Source organism: Gallus gallus, chromosome 15 (assembly GCF_016699485.2).
Source record: "Gallus gallus isolate bGalGal1 chromosome 15, bGalGal1.mat.broiler.GRCg7b, whole genome shotgun sequence".
Taxonomy (NCBI): Eukaryota; Metazoa; Chordata; class Aves; order Galliformes; family Phasianidae; genus Gallus; species Gallus gallus.
Genome location: NC_052546.1, coordinates 4400353 through 4420225, shown reverse-complemented (window position 1 = coordinate 4420225; position 19873 = coordinate 4400353). Strand labels below are relative to the sequence as shown.

At 46.1% G+C, this 19873-nt stretch overlaps 1 protein-coding gene across 4 annotated transcripts in view; it reads left to right on the top strand.

Moving 5' to 3' along the window:
- Positions 1–19873, top strand: part of TMEM132B (transmembrane protein 132B) — a 186483-nt gene that overhangs the window by 46503 nt on the left and 120107 nt on the right. For all 4 annotated transcript variants that reach the window (XM_025155604.2, XM_025155606.2, XM_015275628.4 and 1 more), the window contains one exon: positions 809–1688. In XM_025155604.2, the coding sequence (XP_025011372.2) occupies positions 809–1688 (880 nt within the window). The remainder of the gene's footprint in view (positions 1–808; positions 1689–19873) is intronic.

The window sequence follows — 19873 nt, the reverse complement described above, 5'->3', positions numbered from 1 at the left end:
CTCTGGAATCTTTTCTTGCCCAGGAAAAATGGCTCAGTGTTGGCTGGAGGATTGACCATTGTGTTGCAGAGAAACTTCTGTGATTTCCAAATGTGTTTTGTTCTCTTCTGGAATTAAACAAACAAACAAAATCCTTCCAAGCATCCGTGAACCTTCTGCATGTGAAGGATTTCTCCTTCTCTCGAGTTCTCCCTAGCCTTTAAATCTGTCCCACTGAGACTCTACCAAACCCTATATTTTCTTGTGTCTGAAAACTCTTTTTTATTCCTTCTTTATTCTCTTTTCTCCCCTTTCCTTTGATTTTTCACAAATACCAGCCTTTTCTTGGTTTGCAGCTAACTTCCGAACTACTGACGTGGCAAAAGTGGAGGGGGAGTGATGTTGATTTGCAAACCCCAGCTCAGCCTGCATTGTCTTTAAAAAGGGGGAAAAAAAAGGTTTCATTGTCTACTGGAGCCAATCCAGTGGGATGCTCGAAGTATGAACTTCAAGCCAAAAATGGCAGGACGTCAAGAAAACGTTTATGCTAAGGGTAGTGAGGCACTGGCACAGGGTGCCCAAAGAGGTGGTGGTTGGTGACTTTGGGTGTTTCCAGAGATGGGTTTCTGAGCACCCAATGGAGCTGTACATGTCCCCATGCACTGTGGGGGATTGGGACCGCATGGACTTTGAGGGTCCCATCCAACTCAGATGGTTCTATGGCTCTGTGTTTGTTGCACAGTACTTATAACAGCATTGATCTGCTCTTGTGGGACGTGCTAAGCAAGCATTAGAATTGTCTTTGTTTCCTTTTTCTTTTGGCCTGCAGTGGTGGAGAGCCGAGGAGGGATCATGGACAGCGTGCAGAGATTCTCAAACCTGCCAACGTACCTCCCTGCCACCTATCACATCTGCAACGCTGATGTTTTCTTCTTCCTTAAGGAAACCAACCAGGACATCACGAGGAACTCCAGTTTGCAGTCCAGGGTGGATTCGTTCATTATATACAAATCCAAACTGCCGCCCGTCCTAAATGCCACGTATGGACCCTTTTCTGTGGAACAGGCTGTTCCCTTGGACCTCATGCTGTCTTCTGCATCTTTTGGTTTCACAAATGAATTCACTTTCAATTGGAAATTAAAATCACACATAATAGACAGCTCGATTTATTCCAACAAACCTAAAATACAAACCTTGTTCTATATTGCGGGGAAAGACTGGGATGACTATGACCCTGAGGAGAGGTTGCCTTGCGTGAAGATGTTTGCTTTCCTGGAATCTAGAGAAGTGGTGGCCAGCTGCAGGTTGACGGGCCATCTGGGGTTATGTGTTGCAGAGCTGGAGTTGTCACCCAGCTGGTTCAGCTCCCCTCCACCCCTGGTTTCAGAGGATACAGCCCCCCTGGAAGGGATTACTGTGGAGCTCTTCTATAAGATTTACACAGCAGATGGGGAATGTTCTCCAGAGGATGAAAAGTGGGAGAACAATATTCACACGGATCAAGATAACGAACAGAAGGCTTTGCCAGCTATGGAGAGGATTGGTAGCATCGTTGTTTACCCAAATCAAGACACGTTAAAACAGTCTTCACTGAGGCTGGATGAGAATGTCGTAATCCGCTTGCCGCTCAGCCCGGTCAGAGAAGGGGATGTTGTGACCTTCCATGTCTCCCTGGCAGATGACTCTCTGGCAGACCAGTTTGTATTAAGGTAAGAGAATATTTGAGACGCTGTATGCTAAGCAGTTTACAAATAGGGACAAATTGATCTCAGATGTAATTGCTTTGGTGACATTCAGTGTTTTCCTCGGAGAACTCAAGTATTAGCTCTCCAACTGGGGAAAACTATAAATACTCTTGAATTATCTGTGTGGATGACTCTTTTTGGAACGTGGAGATTGATTTTAAAGTATGTGCTATTAACATATGCGCCATCATCTTTTGTTTTAATTCTGTTTGCTTCTCATAATGCTGCTTTCTGTTAAATTACACCTCTCTAAGTCTGCCGGTGTAGTTGCCACAACCCATTTTGCTGGGTGGTTTGCAGGAGTGTTTTCTGTTGCTTTGGTGAAGTATCCTCTCTCTTCATAATTTCCCAGATAATCTTTCCAAAGCTCATGGGCTGCATCTTGTACATGTTGTATGCAGTGAGGAACTACTTCACTGCATTGTAGAGGGGAGCTGAGAGAAATCAGATGTGCCTCAACTTGTGTAGGAGGTCTTTGGCAGAGCCAACATTCAAATCCAAGCTTTGCAAGGCCTGCTTTGATTTTGCTGCAAGACAGCCTGTCTGACCTCCTCGAACTTGTGACTGCTTGTTGCATGAGCCATTTTTGTTCTAAGTTTAGACGTTTTTTGGTGACCTTTACTCATGAATATGCCTGTAATAGGAGAAATCAGGCATTTCTAACCACCCTGAGGGTTAGTGCTGCATGTTTGTTATGTCCTTAGCTGTCAGACTCTAGGTTCAGAGCTGTGTAGAGGCTGAATTCAGAGAGAAATGTGAGCCAGACTTGGGGAATAGAAGGGCCAAAAGGTAATTGGAAAGTGTCATCTGCAGTGAGAATGTGAGGCACGTGGGAGTAAAGGAGCTGCAGTCCGTGCTGGCAACCTCAGACAGATTCGTGCCTTACTTCTAACTTTTTGATCTGAGAACGATGGGAGCGGAACATGACAGAAGTGCACTTCGGGGACAGATGTTGAGAAAACAGACAGCGAGCCGTATGCAGTACTTGCACATCATTCAGCTTTTGTGAAAGAGCGCATGCATATCAATGAGGTTGCAGCACAAACCAGGACACAGTGCACAGGCAGAGGGTAGGTCATGGGCCACCTGCACCCAAACATTTCTCATGCAATCGTAGGATATCCTCAGTTGAAAGGGGTCTGTGGGGATCATTGAGTCAAACTCCTAGGTTTCATTGCGGTAGGGTCAAATACATGAGAAAGGTTATAACATCAAAGGGTTTAACCAGACTTGAAATGGTTTGGGTGAGAAAGACTTCCTGTTAAACCAAGTTATTCTGTAGTTGCTTCTGCCTGTGTTTACTGGTTTTTCTTTGCTAAGTAAGGTTTTGATCAGCAGCTGCTGTTGAGCAGGGCAGTAGATGGACCTCCTGGAGAGGTTGGACTTGAACAGTTGCTTTCTGATCCTCAGCTCTAAAACAGAGAGGTGATGAGGTTTGCCCAAGGTTTTGCATCAGTTCTTGTCAGGTTTTTGTTCTTTGTCACCCCATGGATGACATTCCTGAAGTATTAGAGAACCTTGTGACAAATGGCAGTGAGGATGGTGGTTCTGAAGTTTCCACTGGCCAGGAAAGCACCAAAATGCTCCTGCAGGGATAGTTCTGCAATGCTGTCCTCAAAAGTGCAAAACCAAAATAGAGTCTGGAACTCCTGAGCACTGTTATGGGGTGGGGTTTTGAGGAAGCAGAAATAGAGGGATCCTCCAAGCTAGGAGCCCCAGGATGAGCCCCAGGAGCACAGGCACTGCCATGACCTCAGCTTCCCACAGGAGCTCCTGAGCTGCTGGGAAAGGGAAGGCAGTCAGTTTCCATGGGGATTTCCTTGGAGAAATGCGCAGAATTGGTGCGTCTCCAGAGGAGATGTTTCTCTTAGAATTAATAGGTACGTTGTATGCACCCAGAAACATTGCTTTGGAAAAGCTACAATCAGCTCTTGGTATACCCTGGCCTGTCCCATCTGTTCCTTGGCTTTGTCTGTGTTGTGATTTTCATCAGAGAAACTGCAATTATTTCTATTTAACCTTGGGTTGGAAGCTGTAAGTAAGAAGCAAACAGCTCTGGTGGCTCCTCACCCATCCTGCAGGATGGAGAGAGTATCAGCAGCTGTTGCTGTGGGCATTGCCAGTGTCGTACTGGGGGTCCATGAGGGGTCATCCAGCCGAAGTTTTACCTATTGGGCAGGGAGTTGTGCTGAGGGAAGCACAAGCACCATAGTGCGTGCATCCCATGTAGGTGGTTTCTCTCGTAGGCTTTCTCTATTGCTGAGCTCAATGTTAATGAAAAAACCCAGAAGGTTTTTTATATACATCAAATTTCTGTGTGTTACAGAAAAAATACACTGAAGTAAATGTTTGCCTTGGGAAAAGTATTTTTTGCCTAATATAACTGATTGTTTTTAATCATATCTGTTATAAGTGGAGTGGAGGAAATTGCCGCCTGGCTCATAGGAGATGATAGATCAAAATCACGTCATCCTCTGCACGGCTCTGGCACTATTCAAAAGAACAGATCTGCTCAATATTATGCATCTCCTCACTGTTTCATGCTGTGTTGTGTAGTATTGTATTTGGTGTTGGATTTTGCTGTAGCAAAACTGTTCTCTCTTAAAAGAGCCAATTCTTCCTTGTTTTGGGGGAAAATCACAGGCTCTTCACCAAACTGGGAAACTGGGGAGCAAGTGGGAGCACTTTCCTGGTCCAGCACTGTGCTCAGTTGTTAACCCCCATCCTTCCATTGGTGTTGCTGGACAGGGGATGGATGCTGCAGGGGATGGCTGCTGCAGGGTGCACGTGGAACTCTCTTCTTCACCCCTCCCTTCCTCACCCCTCACTGGTTTTGCTCAGCTTAAGCTAGGTTTTTCCATTTGTTTTCATTCAATAACTGGAATTTAAGATGGAGTTAGAGCTGCGGGCTGTGGCCCAGGGAATTTCTTTTCATTCTGCAATCTAGACAGTGTTGCTGGGTGTAATTGAAGGGCTGAGATATGTCAAGGGGCAGAATTTGGAGGCTAAGTGTGGATGTCATGCTTTTGCTGTGTCTGACAGTCATATTGCTCCCTTTGTTGACGGATGATCTATATGTGTGTACACGGAAATTCTTGTGACACTGGAGATTAATTTGTGGCCTTGCTCTGGTCCGTACTGTAAAATTTGCCATCTGTGAGCATAAATTGTGGCCATTATGTGAGGCGGGCTGCTACTGAACATAGTATAGCCATAAAGATAGGCAAAATGGACTAAGTTACTGTGAATAAGCTTTTTAATGAGATGCCTTGTTTGAAAAAAGCAAAGATGAAGCATAGTTTTGAGAATCCTGCAGGACTGGTGCACGCGTTTGTCACCAATTTGTGGGCACTTTTTGTCTTTCCATGCACAGGAATATCTCATTTACCTTCTTTACTGATGAATGTGGCTATAACATAGCAAACAGGGGAAGATGGAAATGGCGATTAAAGAAGGGTCAACGCCAGCCAATGTGCTAATTGCTAAACTAAAGAAGTCCCATGAAACGCATGGGAGAATGGTAAAAAGGAGAGACGTGGTATTATTTAACTCCAACTTGAGACTCAGAAGGTATATTTAGAGGAAAAAATGGGGGTCATTTTATACAGCATCTAAAGGAAATAAGTGGACAATTGCAGCGCGGCTGTAGGAAAGAAACCAGGACACTCTTTGTAAATGAATGGTGGAGTTTTGTCCTGTTTCCCAAGTCTCCCTTCTTAAACCATCCGCAAGGATGTTCGAGTAATGAGCGCTGAGCACTCGCAGCAATTTGTCGGGTTGCAGACAAAAAAAAAAGTGGGTTTGTTGGCATTCATTACACGTCCCCAACGCGAATGACCCATCCTTCTTTCATCCCTGGTCAGAATAGATGCGGAGACTGGAGACATTCCAGGAATAATAGGAAGGGACTGAAACCAGGTAATGAATCCCACGGCAGAGAAATGAAAGCGGCTGTGGCCCTCCGTCTGGAGGGGATCGGGGCTGCAGAGAAGGCTGGCTGTCGTCGGTGCCTTGGCAACCCGAGGGAGAAGGATTATCCTCTGTGCTGTGCTCCACGTCTCACAGGGCGAAGATGACTTTTTGATTTTGGGGTGAACAGGTACAAGGTGTAATACACGCCAGTTGGCTTTTACTGATGATTCTCCCTAGGAAAGATGATATTAAGGATTTATATTAATAAACATATATCCATATGGAGGAGGTTATGTCTCCTGCTAAGGGATAAAAATTGCATAGGCCATTAAAACTGACTTACAAGGCTTCCGCGTTAATAATGAAAGATCCGTAGAAGTCTGAGCAGTCGTCTAGAAGGCCAGAAAAAGATCATTAAGAGGATGTCTCCTGCCAATAGCTGCCGAGAGCAAACAAGGGAAAGAAAACAGAAGGTTTCAGATCTGGAAATGCATAGAAAAATGAGAGAGCGCAGACTGTGGGGAGTGCAGTGAGAGGAGTGGGCTCTGCACAGCTCCCGCTGCCCCGAGCAAGCTGTTCTGGGTGGGGATGCAGGGCAGGGTTATCGCTGGCGAGAGAAATAAATGATTAACTGAAGCAGCACTTTAGGATGAAAATTCAGCAGAAGCAAAAGTGTTGGGAAGGAGAAAAACATACTTCAGGAACTAATCAGAAATGCAAATTCAGATTTAGAAATAATTACAGAATTAAGGCATTACCGGCGACTTGGGAATATTTGTTTTTTACTTAAAGGCGTTAATAAACCCAGAATGAACATTGGAATTGATTATTTCTCTCTTCTGTCTAAATGCACGCTGTGCTAAATGTAAAATATGGAACACCAGTGCTCAATATTAATTAAAAATACCGAGCACTGCAAGTCTGGAAGTGCCAGAAGTATCCGAGCAGTCTTAACTCAGCACTGTGTGTGTGTGTGTGTGTGTGTGTGTGTGTGTGTGTGTGTGTGTGTGCATCTCAACATATTCCTCAAAGATGAATTCCCACTATCTTTTCCCAGATAGCTTGCCTCATTAGGTATAGAGACTGTCTTGCTCCCACTGTTTTGTTTTCTTTCCTTTTCATCCCCGTATAGGAAATGGAGTGACATCCTTTCAGGGCCCTCCTGTGAAGGCTGGGACCTGTCACTGGGATTTCTTAGCTCGGATAAACCATTTCTAGAAATGTGAAAGGGTTGAACCATTCTTTTGCTTTTCTGATTTCTGAGACAGGCGTTTGGCTCAGAAGAAGAAACTTCAGCTGATGAAAGCCTGGCAGTGCTGTGAGCATCTTAATCAATGGTGTTTGGGATGGGATGGGATGGAGCTGTACGTTTCACTGGGGTGTTGCACAACGTAGTTGGACTGGAATTGGTGTTGGCTGAAGTGCAGGGCCCCCAGGCTCTCTCCTTTCCTCATGCTTTCAGATAACCTTCTCTGCCCCAGGCACATAGAGAGGGAGAAGGGAGAACCCATGCCCCTTTTACAGTCTTAAAAACAGCTACAGGTGCCAAAAATGCAATAGCTCCTCCTACAGCTCAAACAGTCCTAAAAACTTAAAAGCCATCGGGTATCCGACAGTGACTTAATGACTGAGGGAATCCTTAAAGACCCACAAGACCACAGTCAGTAAAGCAGTTTGGTGGAATTTTACCTAAAAATGAGCTGCCTGCCACAGCACTCACCCTCCCAAGGTCACTCCTTGTAGGGGTTTCTTGGGGAGCAACAGCCCTGCACTGCAGGTGGGGTCATCACTGTAGCCAGATGGCAGTGTCCAAATGGAGGTGCTCCTTCCAGTAGAGCAGCCCTGTGGCTGAGCGATGCTTTCTTCTCCCTTGGAAGCAGGGAAGGGTTCCCAGGAGTGGGGGGGGGGGGGGGGGGTTAACCTTATTTCTTAACTTGCAATATTTAGCCTCTGCATGTGCTTCCCTAGGGTGTTTTTTTCCCTCAAAAGATGAATAACTCGTCTCATTTTGTTCAATTGTGATGGACTGGGGATGTTCCGTGCTTATGACAAGGGGTGGATGGAGACCGAATGCAGCTGCAATGGGGCAGTGCCCTGCAGGGCGTTGGAAAGGCGCTTGGTTTTCCTTGAGACCCCATGCACTGCATTCAGCCCTGCCAGCAGCACAGCTGTCTCATTCATCAGCCCATCTGAGTTTATGAGCGCTAAGGGATGTAGCAACGTTATGTAAATGGATTTGCTGTATCTGGTACTCAGAACCATAAAGCAGAAAAGAAAATATATGTCATTTATGTGGGGCTTTGAGTCAGCCGATGCAGGGGGCATCTTCTCCCTGAGGTGGGTGTGCAGGGCTGCCTGGGGCTGGTGCCAGGGCAGGTGTCCATAGAATCATTAGGGTTGGAAAAGATCTCTAGGATCATCCAGTCCAACCAGCAGCCCATCCCCATTGTGCCCACTGACCGTGACCACGTGCTGGGAGCTGAGCTCGGGCAGACAGAGGTCAGCACTGGGAGGAACATCTGGATTGCAGAATTTGAGCACCTGGCGAGAGAAACATCATCATCTTCCACTTTTGTTTAATTTAATTACATTTTTGCACCTTGTTTACTCAGGTTGAGAAGGGAGGTCAGAAACGGGTTGCTGTATTGGAGTGATTGCTTACAACCAGGGCTGCTGTGGCTCCTCGCAGGCAGTGTGTGTGTCCCACTGTGTGAGCCCCTGGCAGGGAGCACAGGGTGGGGGTCTCAGTCTGGGACAATCTGCTACAGGTCTCAGCTTTGTGCTGCCTGACAATGGGGGCATTGTAGGGCTCTTCATTAGCTGGCAGCGCAGTAAATCACGGGCTTGTCACAACAACTCAGACACAGCAGTGTTCAGTCGTTGCTGCGGCTACTTCTCATGTGTAATGAATAGAATTAAATGTATAAAAATGTGCGTACTTTGAAATTTGCTTTCTTCCTGAGATGAGTGTTCTGGACTGTGCCTTGCTGTTGTTTTGTCCAGGTGCAGTCACACAGAGAGATGAGGTATTGCTTGGGGTGAGCAGCTGGTCTCAGTCTCTTTGTGTTCCTGCTGATGCAACAGCATTGCTTTCATCCTCATGTTCCTCCGTAAGTTTTTGATGGCCTTGCAGAGGTTTGGGGAAGAGCAGGAGATGTAGTATTGCAAGAAAATGATCGGTGTATCTTCCTGGTTTGGAAGATACACTCCCTATTCCCTTTGCAATTTATGCCCATAAGGAACTGATGAGAAAATCGGGTGTTGGAAAAAGCAGAGCAGGGACCTATGCTCAGTTTGTGGCTTTTTCTGCTTCAGAGAATTGCCACTTGTGCCTTGGATGATGCACTTGACCAGTGTATGAAAGCAGTCATATTAACAAAGTTATTGGATCTCAGGTGAATCAAAGGAGCTGCAGGAGAAGGAAGCAGTGACAAATGATGTGCCATCCTGTGGTGCAGTGAGCAGGGCTGGCACCTGCAGCTATTTTCAAGCCCATGGAGGCTGTATCAGTGCCCTGTGCAGAGCAGTGCTTCGTTTGAGAGTTGTTTACACATATGTAAGAGAAGAATGTCTGTACAAAATACATACCTTTCCCTCCCTGCTTCCCTCTCTCTTCTTATTTTGTTTTCATTTTCCTGGCAAGCAGGCTTTCTCGGTTGCTTTTTTCTCACTGTGTGGCCTGAGCTTTTGTGGGGTTAATGAAGGAGTCATCAAATGTGCTTTCACTGGATTTCCATCTCTAATTGCGCCACTCCTAGAAGACAGCAAGTGGGAAAGGAAGAGAAGGACAAGTGAGGGATAGATGGAGCCTTGTTCATGGGCTTCTGCTTAAGTTAATGAGAGTCTGGGCAAGAAATGTGCCACAGGAAGCACACGTATGAGCGCTTTGATACAGATCCCCAGTGGAAGATGGTGATAAAATGCACTGAGTGGTGCTTGGGGGCAGCCTGAAAGGTTTGTCCCATCCTGGGAGGCGGCAGAGGGTGAGGGAGAAGTGGGAGCAGACTGTGAGAACCTGGACCGGGACCCAATTGCATTGTGAGGTTTGGGCTGCTTTGGGTCTGGGAGTTTGGCTCCGTCCCATCTCTAATTTGCCTGGCCAGAGTCTTCTCTCTTATGCACAGAAAATGGGGTTGATTTAATTAACTTCCATGGAGTTGCCTAGGGTTTGTGCCAGTAAAACTGTTTGAATGTGGATTTGGTTGTGTGCAAGGCACACGTGTGTGTGCCAGTGCTTTGGCGTCGTGATCCTGATAATTGCTGTGAGGTGTGCTGGGGGCAGTGGTGGCCCTGGGGTGTGCAGATAGGACAGGGATGGATATGGAGCGGTCACGTTTTGGGTCCTGATTTTAATGGCGCACACTTACACTACTAGTACCATCTTAATTATGGCGTTTCCTGCTATTATCTCCATAATGTGGTGTAAGTACCTTTGCTCTCCAACTAAGATGACTTTTGACTCATTTACCAAAGCTAATGGCCCTTTAAAAATAATGTAAGCATTTTGAGAAGTATTTGACTGATGCTCTTGGGACCAGTATCCTTCATTTGCTATGGAGCAGGCACAGAATGAATAGAGTACTGTGGACTCTCTCAAACAGCGACCTTATGGGAGATGTAGTGATTACAGCAATTAAATCCTCTTTGCCAAGGCAACCAGGGCTTTATTTCAAACTGAAGTTAGTTTTTTTTTCCTCACCAAATGAATCTCTCCTACATGCATTATTCATTTTTCTTTGGAAGACTCTGCTTCGAATGAGTTGCATGAGCTCAGTATTATTTATTAATTATTGTATAGAGGTAACGTCTAGGACTGCATACGAGGGTTTGGAGAGCAGAGGTCCCCTGTGCAGCCAGAAGCAAAGCAAGGCACAATCCTTGTTCCAGGTGGGGGCTACAGGTCAACGGCATCTGTGGAACAGCTCACAAAGAGCTTGCGTTTGCTTTTTGTTTGACACTATAACCCATGCCAAGGAAACGTGGGGCAGTGTGGTCCAGTGGATGCTTGGGCTGCTACAGTTTTGACCATACTCCTAAACTTTAACTTAAGTATTTGGTGAAAAAATATTAAAATAGGCCATGTCAGCTCAGGCTTTGCAAGTTGGGTTGAGTTTGGCTGGTGTGAGTTCTGAACTTCTTGTTGTGGTTCCCAACCAGAAATCCTGATGGTGTTCAGAAATGATGGCTGTGGTGAAACATTTGCTTCAGTGACTTTGGAACTTATAGCTTAGGATGTTTTTTTTTTTTCCCTATTCCTATTTTTAATGGGAAAAAAAGTTAAAGCACTGGTAACCTGTGCCTGCAATATGCTGCACCTTCATTTTAAGATTAGATGAGTTCATTGTCTGTTTCTGCTATTATATAAATAGCATTTTGATTGACAAGAAAACTAAAAGGATTCTGTTTAAACCTGTACTGCTCTCCTAAGAAATCTACATTCATTATTCCTGGGATGACTGAAAGATTTACAATAGTTTATAATCTGGTATCATTTCATTCTTTCTCTTGGTATTATTAATCACCTTGTCATAAAACGTCAGGAGAACTTGATTCAGCCTTCATGATTTGGGCTGAGAAAGCCATACTGTAATATTAATGTGTCTTAGGAAATTGGGTAGATATCTCTGCATTCTGGGAACCATCAAATGGATGAATGATGTCCTTTGCCTAGACGTTGGGTGCTTACAGGTTGCTGAAGTTGAGGAATGGTTGAAAGAAACCTGCAGCTGTACTGCCTGGGGAAGAAAAATGGCCATGCTGAGCAGAACTGGTTCAGGTCAATATCTGGTCAGAGACTTCTGAAATCACCAGTGTTGTTCCTTCTCTCTTAGCACTGGGCTATGTCCTGCTGGGCCAGGTGGATGGCAGCGTCTCGCCGGCGACACGAAGCCCAGGTCTCAATTATCTGATCATGTAAAGATTCTGGGTTGCATTTCACAAGCCCAGAGGCAGTCAACCAGGATCCTGGCTGGGTTTCAGTGGCAGTAATTACAACTTGCCAGTGTAGGTTCTGTCTGCCTCTTAAATTGCATCCGCTATTTTTCACTTCCTCTGCTAAAGTGCTGTGCGCCCCATGCTGCTGTCGGTGATCGTGGCTCCAATGCTTGGCCTATTTATGGAATGTTATTTTATCTGTAATGTCTCGTGGTGTTTTTACAAGAAGCGTCACTCATTGCTTTCATTTTACAAATTGCTATTTTTATTGCTCATGTTCCAGTGATCCTCCTCAAGAATGAGATGCTTTCCAAAAGTAGGAAGGCAATGCCACCTCTACCCCTAAAATCTGCTGTTTTTGAAGAAGGGCCGTGGGGCTGAGTGCCATTCCTGCTCTTTCCTGCAGCTCTCTCACCAGGGCAGATCAATTCTGAATGGCCAAAAGAACATCCGGCGTTGGGTGGTGAATATGGAAAGGGAGCTGCCATCCCATGCACACCCCCTGCGCTGCCCCATAGCAGGAATGGCTCCATTCATCACTGGGGGCTCTGCCTGCCCGTGTCTGTCAGTGCCCATCTGAATCCTCTCCATTACCTCATGTTTGATGGTGTCTGGAGCTAAAAGCTCAAGCGAAAAGCCCAAGTGCTGGGAGGGGATGGATCCCTCTTGGGCAAGGCTTGGTGTGCATGTAGGCAGTCCTGTCTGAGGGAACCAACATACCCAAAATATAAATTTGTGCAACTTTTTTTTCCTATAGATTAGGAAGCTGGGGATGAGTTTGTCTCCCTGCAGGGCAGCTTTCTTTGTGAACTTGCAAGACAATGGAAATGTAGTTAACGTTCAGCAGGACAGAGTCTTCAGGGCTTCATTTAATAAAGTCATGTTTCACTTTCATAGACTGGAAGCAGAGCAGAATGGAGTCTGTTGTAAGAATACAGCCCTCAGTAAGGCGCCTGCATGTGAGGCTCATCCTCAGCTCAGTGCTAAAGGAGCCAGGGAGGTTTAGTGCAGCGCTTTCCAAATTGTACTGTGCTTCTTTTGGAACTGAAGGGAAAGGGAAATGTATCTTAATGTTAACCAGACGTGAAACGAAATGGGGTTTTTCCCAAAAGAGAAGTTAAGCATTTGCAAGACAAAATGCTCTTTGCAGAAATTTCAGTTCTGTGAAAACACATTTTCTGTCAGAAAATAATGGTGCTGGATGAGCTCTAATAATAAACCAATTTGTGCGTACCACAGGAATGGTCTCTCCCTTCCCTCGGTTGTAAGTCATGCTGGAATGGCTGCCATTGGGCTTACGGGAGCACGGATATTGTCTCACTGGGATTTGTGTCTACTTGAATTATGCGAATAACTCCATTGAAATACAACTGGGGGAAAAAACAATCCATCAGGTGACTTTTTATTAAAACAAGGTGCTTTTTGCTCTGTTTCAGCCTAGTGACCAGTTCCATGTATTTTTTCCCTTGGACTTCCTTGGAATGCTTTTTTTTTTTTCCCCTCGGGGGGGAAAAAAAATCCCCTTTTTACAGTCCCCAAGTCCCAGAGCCAACCCACCTGTGGCTGATGGCGGCTGCAGCTCATGTGTGGGGTGGGCAGGGGCTGCCTCAGCCTCGTGCAGTGCTCTGCCCTCAGTGGCGCATCCATTGCTGGGGGTCAGCAGGTGCACTGCCGTATGCAAATTTAAAATCTGCTTTGAGGAAAACTGAGGGGTGTTTTTCCCTAAAACAAGCTGTTTCTGAGCATCTCTGCCGGCCAGCTTGCTTAGGAAAGTATTTGCAGAAATGGAATTCAGAGGTGGTATGAACGCAACCAAATTGAATATATTTACAGGTGTTGAAGGCTTGGGTTGTTTTAGGCTTGTAAAACTTGCTGGGGTGAGAACTGTCACTTCCTATAGCTTTATGGTGCCTTACATGATAGGACCCTAAACACAATGGTCTTCAGGGGCCAGTGTTGGGTTAAAGGATGGCTGTGGTAACAGCATTGGTCCCACCCTGTGTACAGACCTGCAGGTACCTTGATCCTCTCTGGTCTGCCATCACGCTTGATAACAGTGTGGAAATTGGATTTGTCAACTAGTAATTCCTCGGTGATCGATAATTAGTTGTAATTATGTACTGTTTAAGTGCTGTGGAGAGAAACTGAAGTTTGTGGCCAGAGTCAGAAATGAAGAATGGCAGGTATGCACCGAGCCATTTGCTGGAAGAGAAATTCACTCAGAGAAGTGTGTTTGCACAAAGCATGGCGGGTTGAACGCCAACTTGTGCAGCAGGAGGGGTAGCATTTAAGCTAAGCAGGGTAATGCAGTCATTGGTGAGCTTGCTAACGTAAAGTATCATAACTTGACCTGCACAGAGGCTTGCATTTCCTTTAGGTTCTCCTCAAAATGTGCCCGATGTGATATGCCATGAACAAGCACTGAAGGCACTGCTTGAACCTGCACTGATGGGGCTCTGCCATCCCTTTGCACCCTCATAAAAGGTGCAAGTTGGTAATTCTTCTCAGCCAAGGAGAGAAAGATGCTCTCTGTTACTTTTCTGTTCATGTATGTCTGATGTCTGCTATTTTGTACCTCTGATCGCCATTCCCTAAATAGACATTTGAGAAGGAAGTGTTTAACTGCAGTAGATGGGAGTGAAATGGCTGGAGCAGACCTATTACCCAGTGGTGTGTGAGAGAGAGCCAGCAGAATTTATGGCTTCTGGAGGAGCAGTGTATTTTTAAGCTTCTTATCCTACATTTCATAGCCAAGATTAGCAGATTGTTGACAGCTCTGTGATGTATGTGCTGTCACCTGGCTGGAGTCCGAAGCAAGTGATAAATTTTTGGTTTGAATGAGCTTTTGTGATGTGCAGCGACATACATATTTCTGTTACTACAAGTATGTAGCATGTCCTGTGCTGGGGGATTTTGGTGCTATTTTGGTGTGGCCTTGAGTGATTTCCTTGCTTTTCCTGTGCTTCTGTTTTACCATCCAAGAAAAGATGGAGAAAATGACACATTCCTTGTGTGCTACGATTGCTTGTTCTTATTGTGCAATGTTGGAGCCTGGCACTGGCTCGAATCATTTTTGTTAGGCTCAGTAAAGGCTGTCTGCTGGCAGGAGGTACGTGCAATAAGAAACAGCAGCTGGAAATGCTGGATTCTGAATTTCATGTGTCCTGGGGATATGCCACATAAACTTAGATTCAAACGCTAAGTGTTCTGGAGTGAGTTTTGGTGATGCCGTGCCCTGGGAAGAGCCTCCTCCCCAAGTGGTGTGTTCAGTGTGGAAGAAGATGAGCAGTGTGAATCAGTGCAGACCTGGTGGTGATGGGTTGCTGGTTGGACCAGATGATCTTAGCGGTCTTTTCCATGCTTTATGATTCTGCAAAGCCGTCCCTTCCCTTCAGTCCAGCAGACAAGCAGAGGGCTCTGGAGGGCACGTGGAGCATATGTGTGGCAAATGGCCGCGTGTGGGGCCCCATTAGCTGGTACTGTCTGCTGCTGCGCCGCGGGGGAGCTTTGCAAAGGGCTGTGTGTTTTGGTGGAAGACAGTGCCCTGTGAGGGATTTGACAGTACATGCACATGTGGGCTCCCTCGATCAGGCCTGATTAATGGATTTGGCCAGAAAACCGCAGGGAGCAGCCAGTTTGGGAATGGCACTGCTGTCCGTGTGCTCAGAGCATCTGCGCCCTCCTAACTGCCAAGGAGGGAGCGGTGGCAGTCTTGGGAGGTGTAGATGGAAAGATGTACAGACAGCAGGTATACATGTAAGTGGGCAAAGCCCCCACCTCCACTGGGTTATGTGCTTGGACCACCCTGCAAAAGAGTTCAAACTTTATCTAGAAAAGGGTCCTTCCAGAACTGAGAGATGAAACAGAATGGTAAAAAAAAAAAAAAAAAAAAAAAAAAATCTGTGTAAGCAAAATGCATACTTAAAATTTTGTGTTGCAAGGCTTTATATTTTCGAGGTGTATTTTCAGAGGTTCCAGAAAGCAATGGATGTGGTTTCCAAAGTAGGGCCTATGCCATTCCTGTGCACCTTGGAGTGAAGGGTGCAGTAATTCAGACGTTACAGGGACTCTTATGTGGAGCTCTAACTAGACTAAGGCAAACACATTTGAAACCGAGGAAGTATCCATGTCCATACACACAGTTTGCCTTGAAACAGTTTAGTTGTTTATGTAAGTTATTTTGCCTTTATGTTGTAGAAGCAGAGCTGGAGAATGATGCTGAGAAGAGGATGGAGAAGGAGAGGAAAGAGTGGGCATGGTGCTTATGGATTGATGCTTGGACTGGATGATCATAAAGCTGTCTTCCAGCCTTAATGATTCTGTGATTGTAGGATTGGTTGGAAAAGCAAATCTTGTTTTGTGGAGGCTGAGAAGCATGAAGGCAGAGAAGCTCTTGTGGAGGCAGTACCAGGAGCTGGGCTGGGCAGGAGAGCTGTGCCTGTCCTGTGCTGCACAGAGAGCTGCTGTGTGTGGAGCTGCCTTGTTTTGGTGTAGCTTTGTATCTTGGGCAGACAAGAGGAGGGAGATGCTTGACATGGAACACCTCTCTTTTGGGTTTCCCTCTGCCTGTTGGTGCTTTCAGGTGTCTCCATGCTCAGCCACCCACACCTCTCCCTCCAAAAGGGGCACAACTTCCATGTGCTTACGCATCAGGAATGGAAGGTGTGCCTCTTGCTACAGACAGTCGTGGTGATTGCTCGCCTTAGGGGGGAGAGCATATGTGCAGCAAATGGTCACTTACATAACCCTATTAGCTTATACTGTGTGATTTCAACTGTTGGTTTGCCACGGGGAGTTGGACGAGAAGAATTAGGTAACATAAATAGAAAGATGACATCCTCAAAAAGAGCACCGTTCAGCACATACTGCCGGCTGGCCTCATGGTTCAGAGCCGATAAGCAAATCCTGGCCTGAATCCCATTGCAGCATTTTCCGGTGGCACCAGCACAGCAGAGGGATCGGTGCTGCCCGTGGCTGTGGCTGCAGAGCCTGCCCCTGGGGCACCAACCTCCAGCCAAATCAGTGGTGATTTATTTTGATTACGGGCCGTTCCCTTTGAAGCGATGCTGAAGATGAATGTATCCCATACGTGCTTTAAATGGGAAGTTGCTCAGAAGCGCTCCTGCTAATGCATCCCCCAGGTTTATTTCCACTTCTCCTTTTTCTTTCTTTCAGGGATTGGTTCCTGGTACAAACGTGCAGGTACTTGTCACTAATTCCCGCAGGGCTTCTGTGCCTTCAGGCTTTTGAGTGACATTGTGGAAAGACATGAAAGCATCATGCAAAAATTGTCCTAGGAACTCGTCTGAGGGAGGGTTTGAGCGAGGACCTCAAGATCTGTCCTGTAGTACAGGGTGGATGTTAGCACGTAGAGTGGGTGTAACTGGTTGGAATGCCGGAGCAAGAAAAGAGTTAATGGCATTGTCTGTTCAACACTGCAAGGAGCTGTTACCTATTATTACATTTATAGCAAAGGAAAGTACAATGAATGCACTTTAAAGCCAATTCCTCCCACTGTTCTTTTCATTCTGTCTTGTGAATATTCTGTGGGACTGACTGAAGGCTTTGTCTGGTGTAGCAGGAGCCTCTCGGCTTCCTAATAGCGATGCAGAAGGCCCGGCACAGCACCTTCCCTTTCTTATTGGCTTATTTATTTATTTTTAAAAGAGAATGTTTACAGCAACCTGGGAAATTGTGTTTGGCCCCAGGCTTTAAGAAAAGCCACCTGCGTTTCGCTCCTTGCGGCTTTCTGAAAGTTCCCACGTGGAGAAGCAGTTCTCACCACGAACAAACTGCCAGATGCATTTGGAATGGAACGTTCCTGGTTGAAATGGCGTCCCGCGGCCTCCAGCTGTGGGTCACCGTGTTGCAAAACAATGGCAACGTTTGCAGTCTCTCTGCGGACGCTGCTGCTCTAACAAGCAGGGCGATTTTAAATGTTTAATTGAAGCTGGTTGGTTTTAAGTGTTGAAGAGCCCTGTTGGGTTGTTTTTTTTTTTTTTCCTTCTCCGTTGTCTAATTAAAAAAGGGTGGAGGAAGCTAGAGCTGCTGCGCGCCCATGTTGTGAGTGCTGAAGGTTGGTCATTTCGTGGTTGCCCAGGTCTGTGCAGAGAAGGAAAAACATTTGGACAAGCCTTGGCGTATTTGAGAGTTATATCATGAGGGTCTTTCTGAGGGAATGGGAAAACTTCAGAGGAAGGATTATGAGCAGAGGAAAACCACGGGGCTTCTTGATTTCTAGGTAGGGATTGAGATCAATGGGAGCTGTCTGTCTTGTGCCAAGAAGCACAGCCCAAGGCCGGGGCTCTCCGAGGGCTCAAACTTAAGCTGAGTTTCTTCGTGTGCCAATTTTCCTTGGCATCCTTCCCCCAGTATGGGGGCTGTGCCCTTCTGCCACCTCTGCTACCTCGTGAGCTCCATGCCTTGGGTTGGTCGAAGGCACTGAGGGCTGTCCGTGTGTCCCAGCACGTCCTGCCTGCTCCTTGTGCTGAAAGACTGAGTCAGAGTGGCTTTGAAAGTTATTCCTACACATTCTCCTGACAGCTGTATCTATTAGAAACTCAATCGGTACTGCATTGTGAATTCAGTCAACTTTTCCCCTGACATGATCTGAATGTATGAAGTGAAGAAATGTCAATCAAAATGAATATGCACTTATTCCAGAAAGAAATCTCAATACATAACTGCTGTAGTGCTGGTGGGTGAGCTGAGATTTTTTTTTTTTCAGTCATTTTGCTGTGTAATGAAAGCCCTGACGAGCCCTGCAGACCTCCTCACCATTGCCAAGTTGTTGTCTCATTGCACACCATTTTTGGTTCAGGCTTGAATCACTGCATCTCTTTCTTATTTTTCCTGGTGCTTTCTGGTACTGCCAGCAGCCTTTGCCTGAGGGACATGGGGAGAACTCAAGGAGTCCTGGAGCACCTCTTCCCTTATGCGTTGCTCTACTTGATGGTGTAAAAGTGGTCTGATATTGAGTGCCATGCTCAGTGTAAATGGGGGGTGTGGAGGAGGCTGCACTTCTAAACCAGTGGCAGGAAATCACGTTAAATTCAGTGTACTTACATTGTTCTGGAAATGTGGCTGTGTTTCAGCTACCAGCCTCCCACTAAATGACTTCAGATCAGGCTCAATCTGTGGAATGAAAACTGCCTGATGTAGATGTGAAAGTTGTAATAAATATGAAGAAATGCATTTTGCAGTTATATTATATATTTACCTGCAGCTGTTGATTACATTCCCCAGATCTCCCTGCTGCGTGCGAGGAAACCGAACCTTGACGCCCCTTACTGCCACGACTAGTAAATCGTGGTGCTCTGTAGCACCATGTGCATGATGCTAGCCACTTTGCTTTGCCAAATCCTGCAGAGAACTCTAAAGAAAGGGTTTCCCCATGTGAAAATGAGACAAAGTGTTCCCAGGAGGAAGTACGGCCCGACTGCACCAGCAGTGCTGAGGGTGTCCGTAGTTCAGAGGGACAGTGTTGGTCTTTTGGACAGATGAGCATTATGCTCTGGGTTGAAGGCCCACTTTTTGAAGGCTTTGCTCTGCTGGCAGGCAGCGTGTTACGCCCGAAGTTGTTGGGTCTGAAGTTAATTGAGAGTGATGGCTTGACAGTGGAGATTCAAGTCAGGGAGGCTGTGGTACCAGGAGGAACGGAGTGCTTTTCTCAGCACCGTTTAAAATGAAAGAAACTCGTCCATGCAGTCAGTGGTTTTGTGAATGGTGCCTTTGTCATTTGAGGTTTTCATCATCAAATCAGATAATTTATATATCCAAACTACCGGATTAGAAAGAAAACTCAGCCGAAGTAAAATAGTGGCTTCTCTTTGAGTATTCACAAGCTATCGATGCAAGTAATTGAGAATATGGTTTTGAGTCAGCAATTACTGGCACAGGAGATATTGTCGCTTTAGTGCTTTGGCGCTTGAATCCATGATAGTGTTGGATACAGTGCAGTAACTGCTGGAGGAAATAATTACAGCACGGGGCACAGGCACTGACAGCCCCTCCTCTGCAGGAGGCAGGTTGGAAAGCTCCAGCTTCGTTTGCAGCTTGGAGGTGCAGAGTCTCCTGGCGTCCAGAGTCAGCTTCCTGAAATGTATCTGGGAGTGAACGCTGCAACAGAGCAATGCATTCTGTCCTGGTGTACTTTATAAACTGGTCAAACATACTGAAGCCTCTCCTCCTTCAATCCAGTACTTCTATGTCAGTACTGATGGGCACATACTAGACAATTTTAAGCAGGAAAACAGCAGCACGGGGAGAAGCAAAAGGGGAGTGGCTGCCGTATTGCTGCTTAA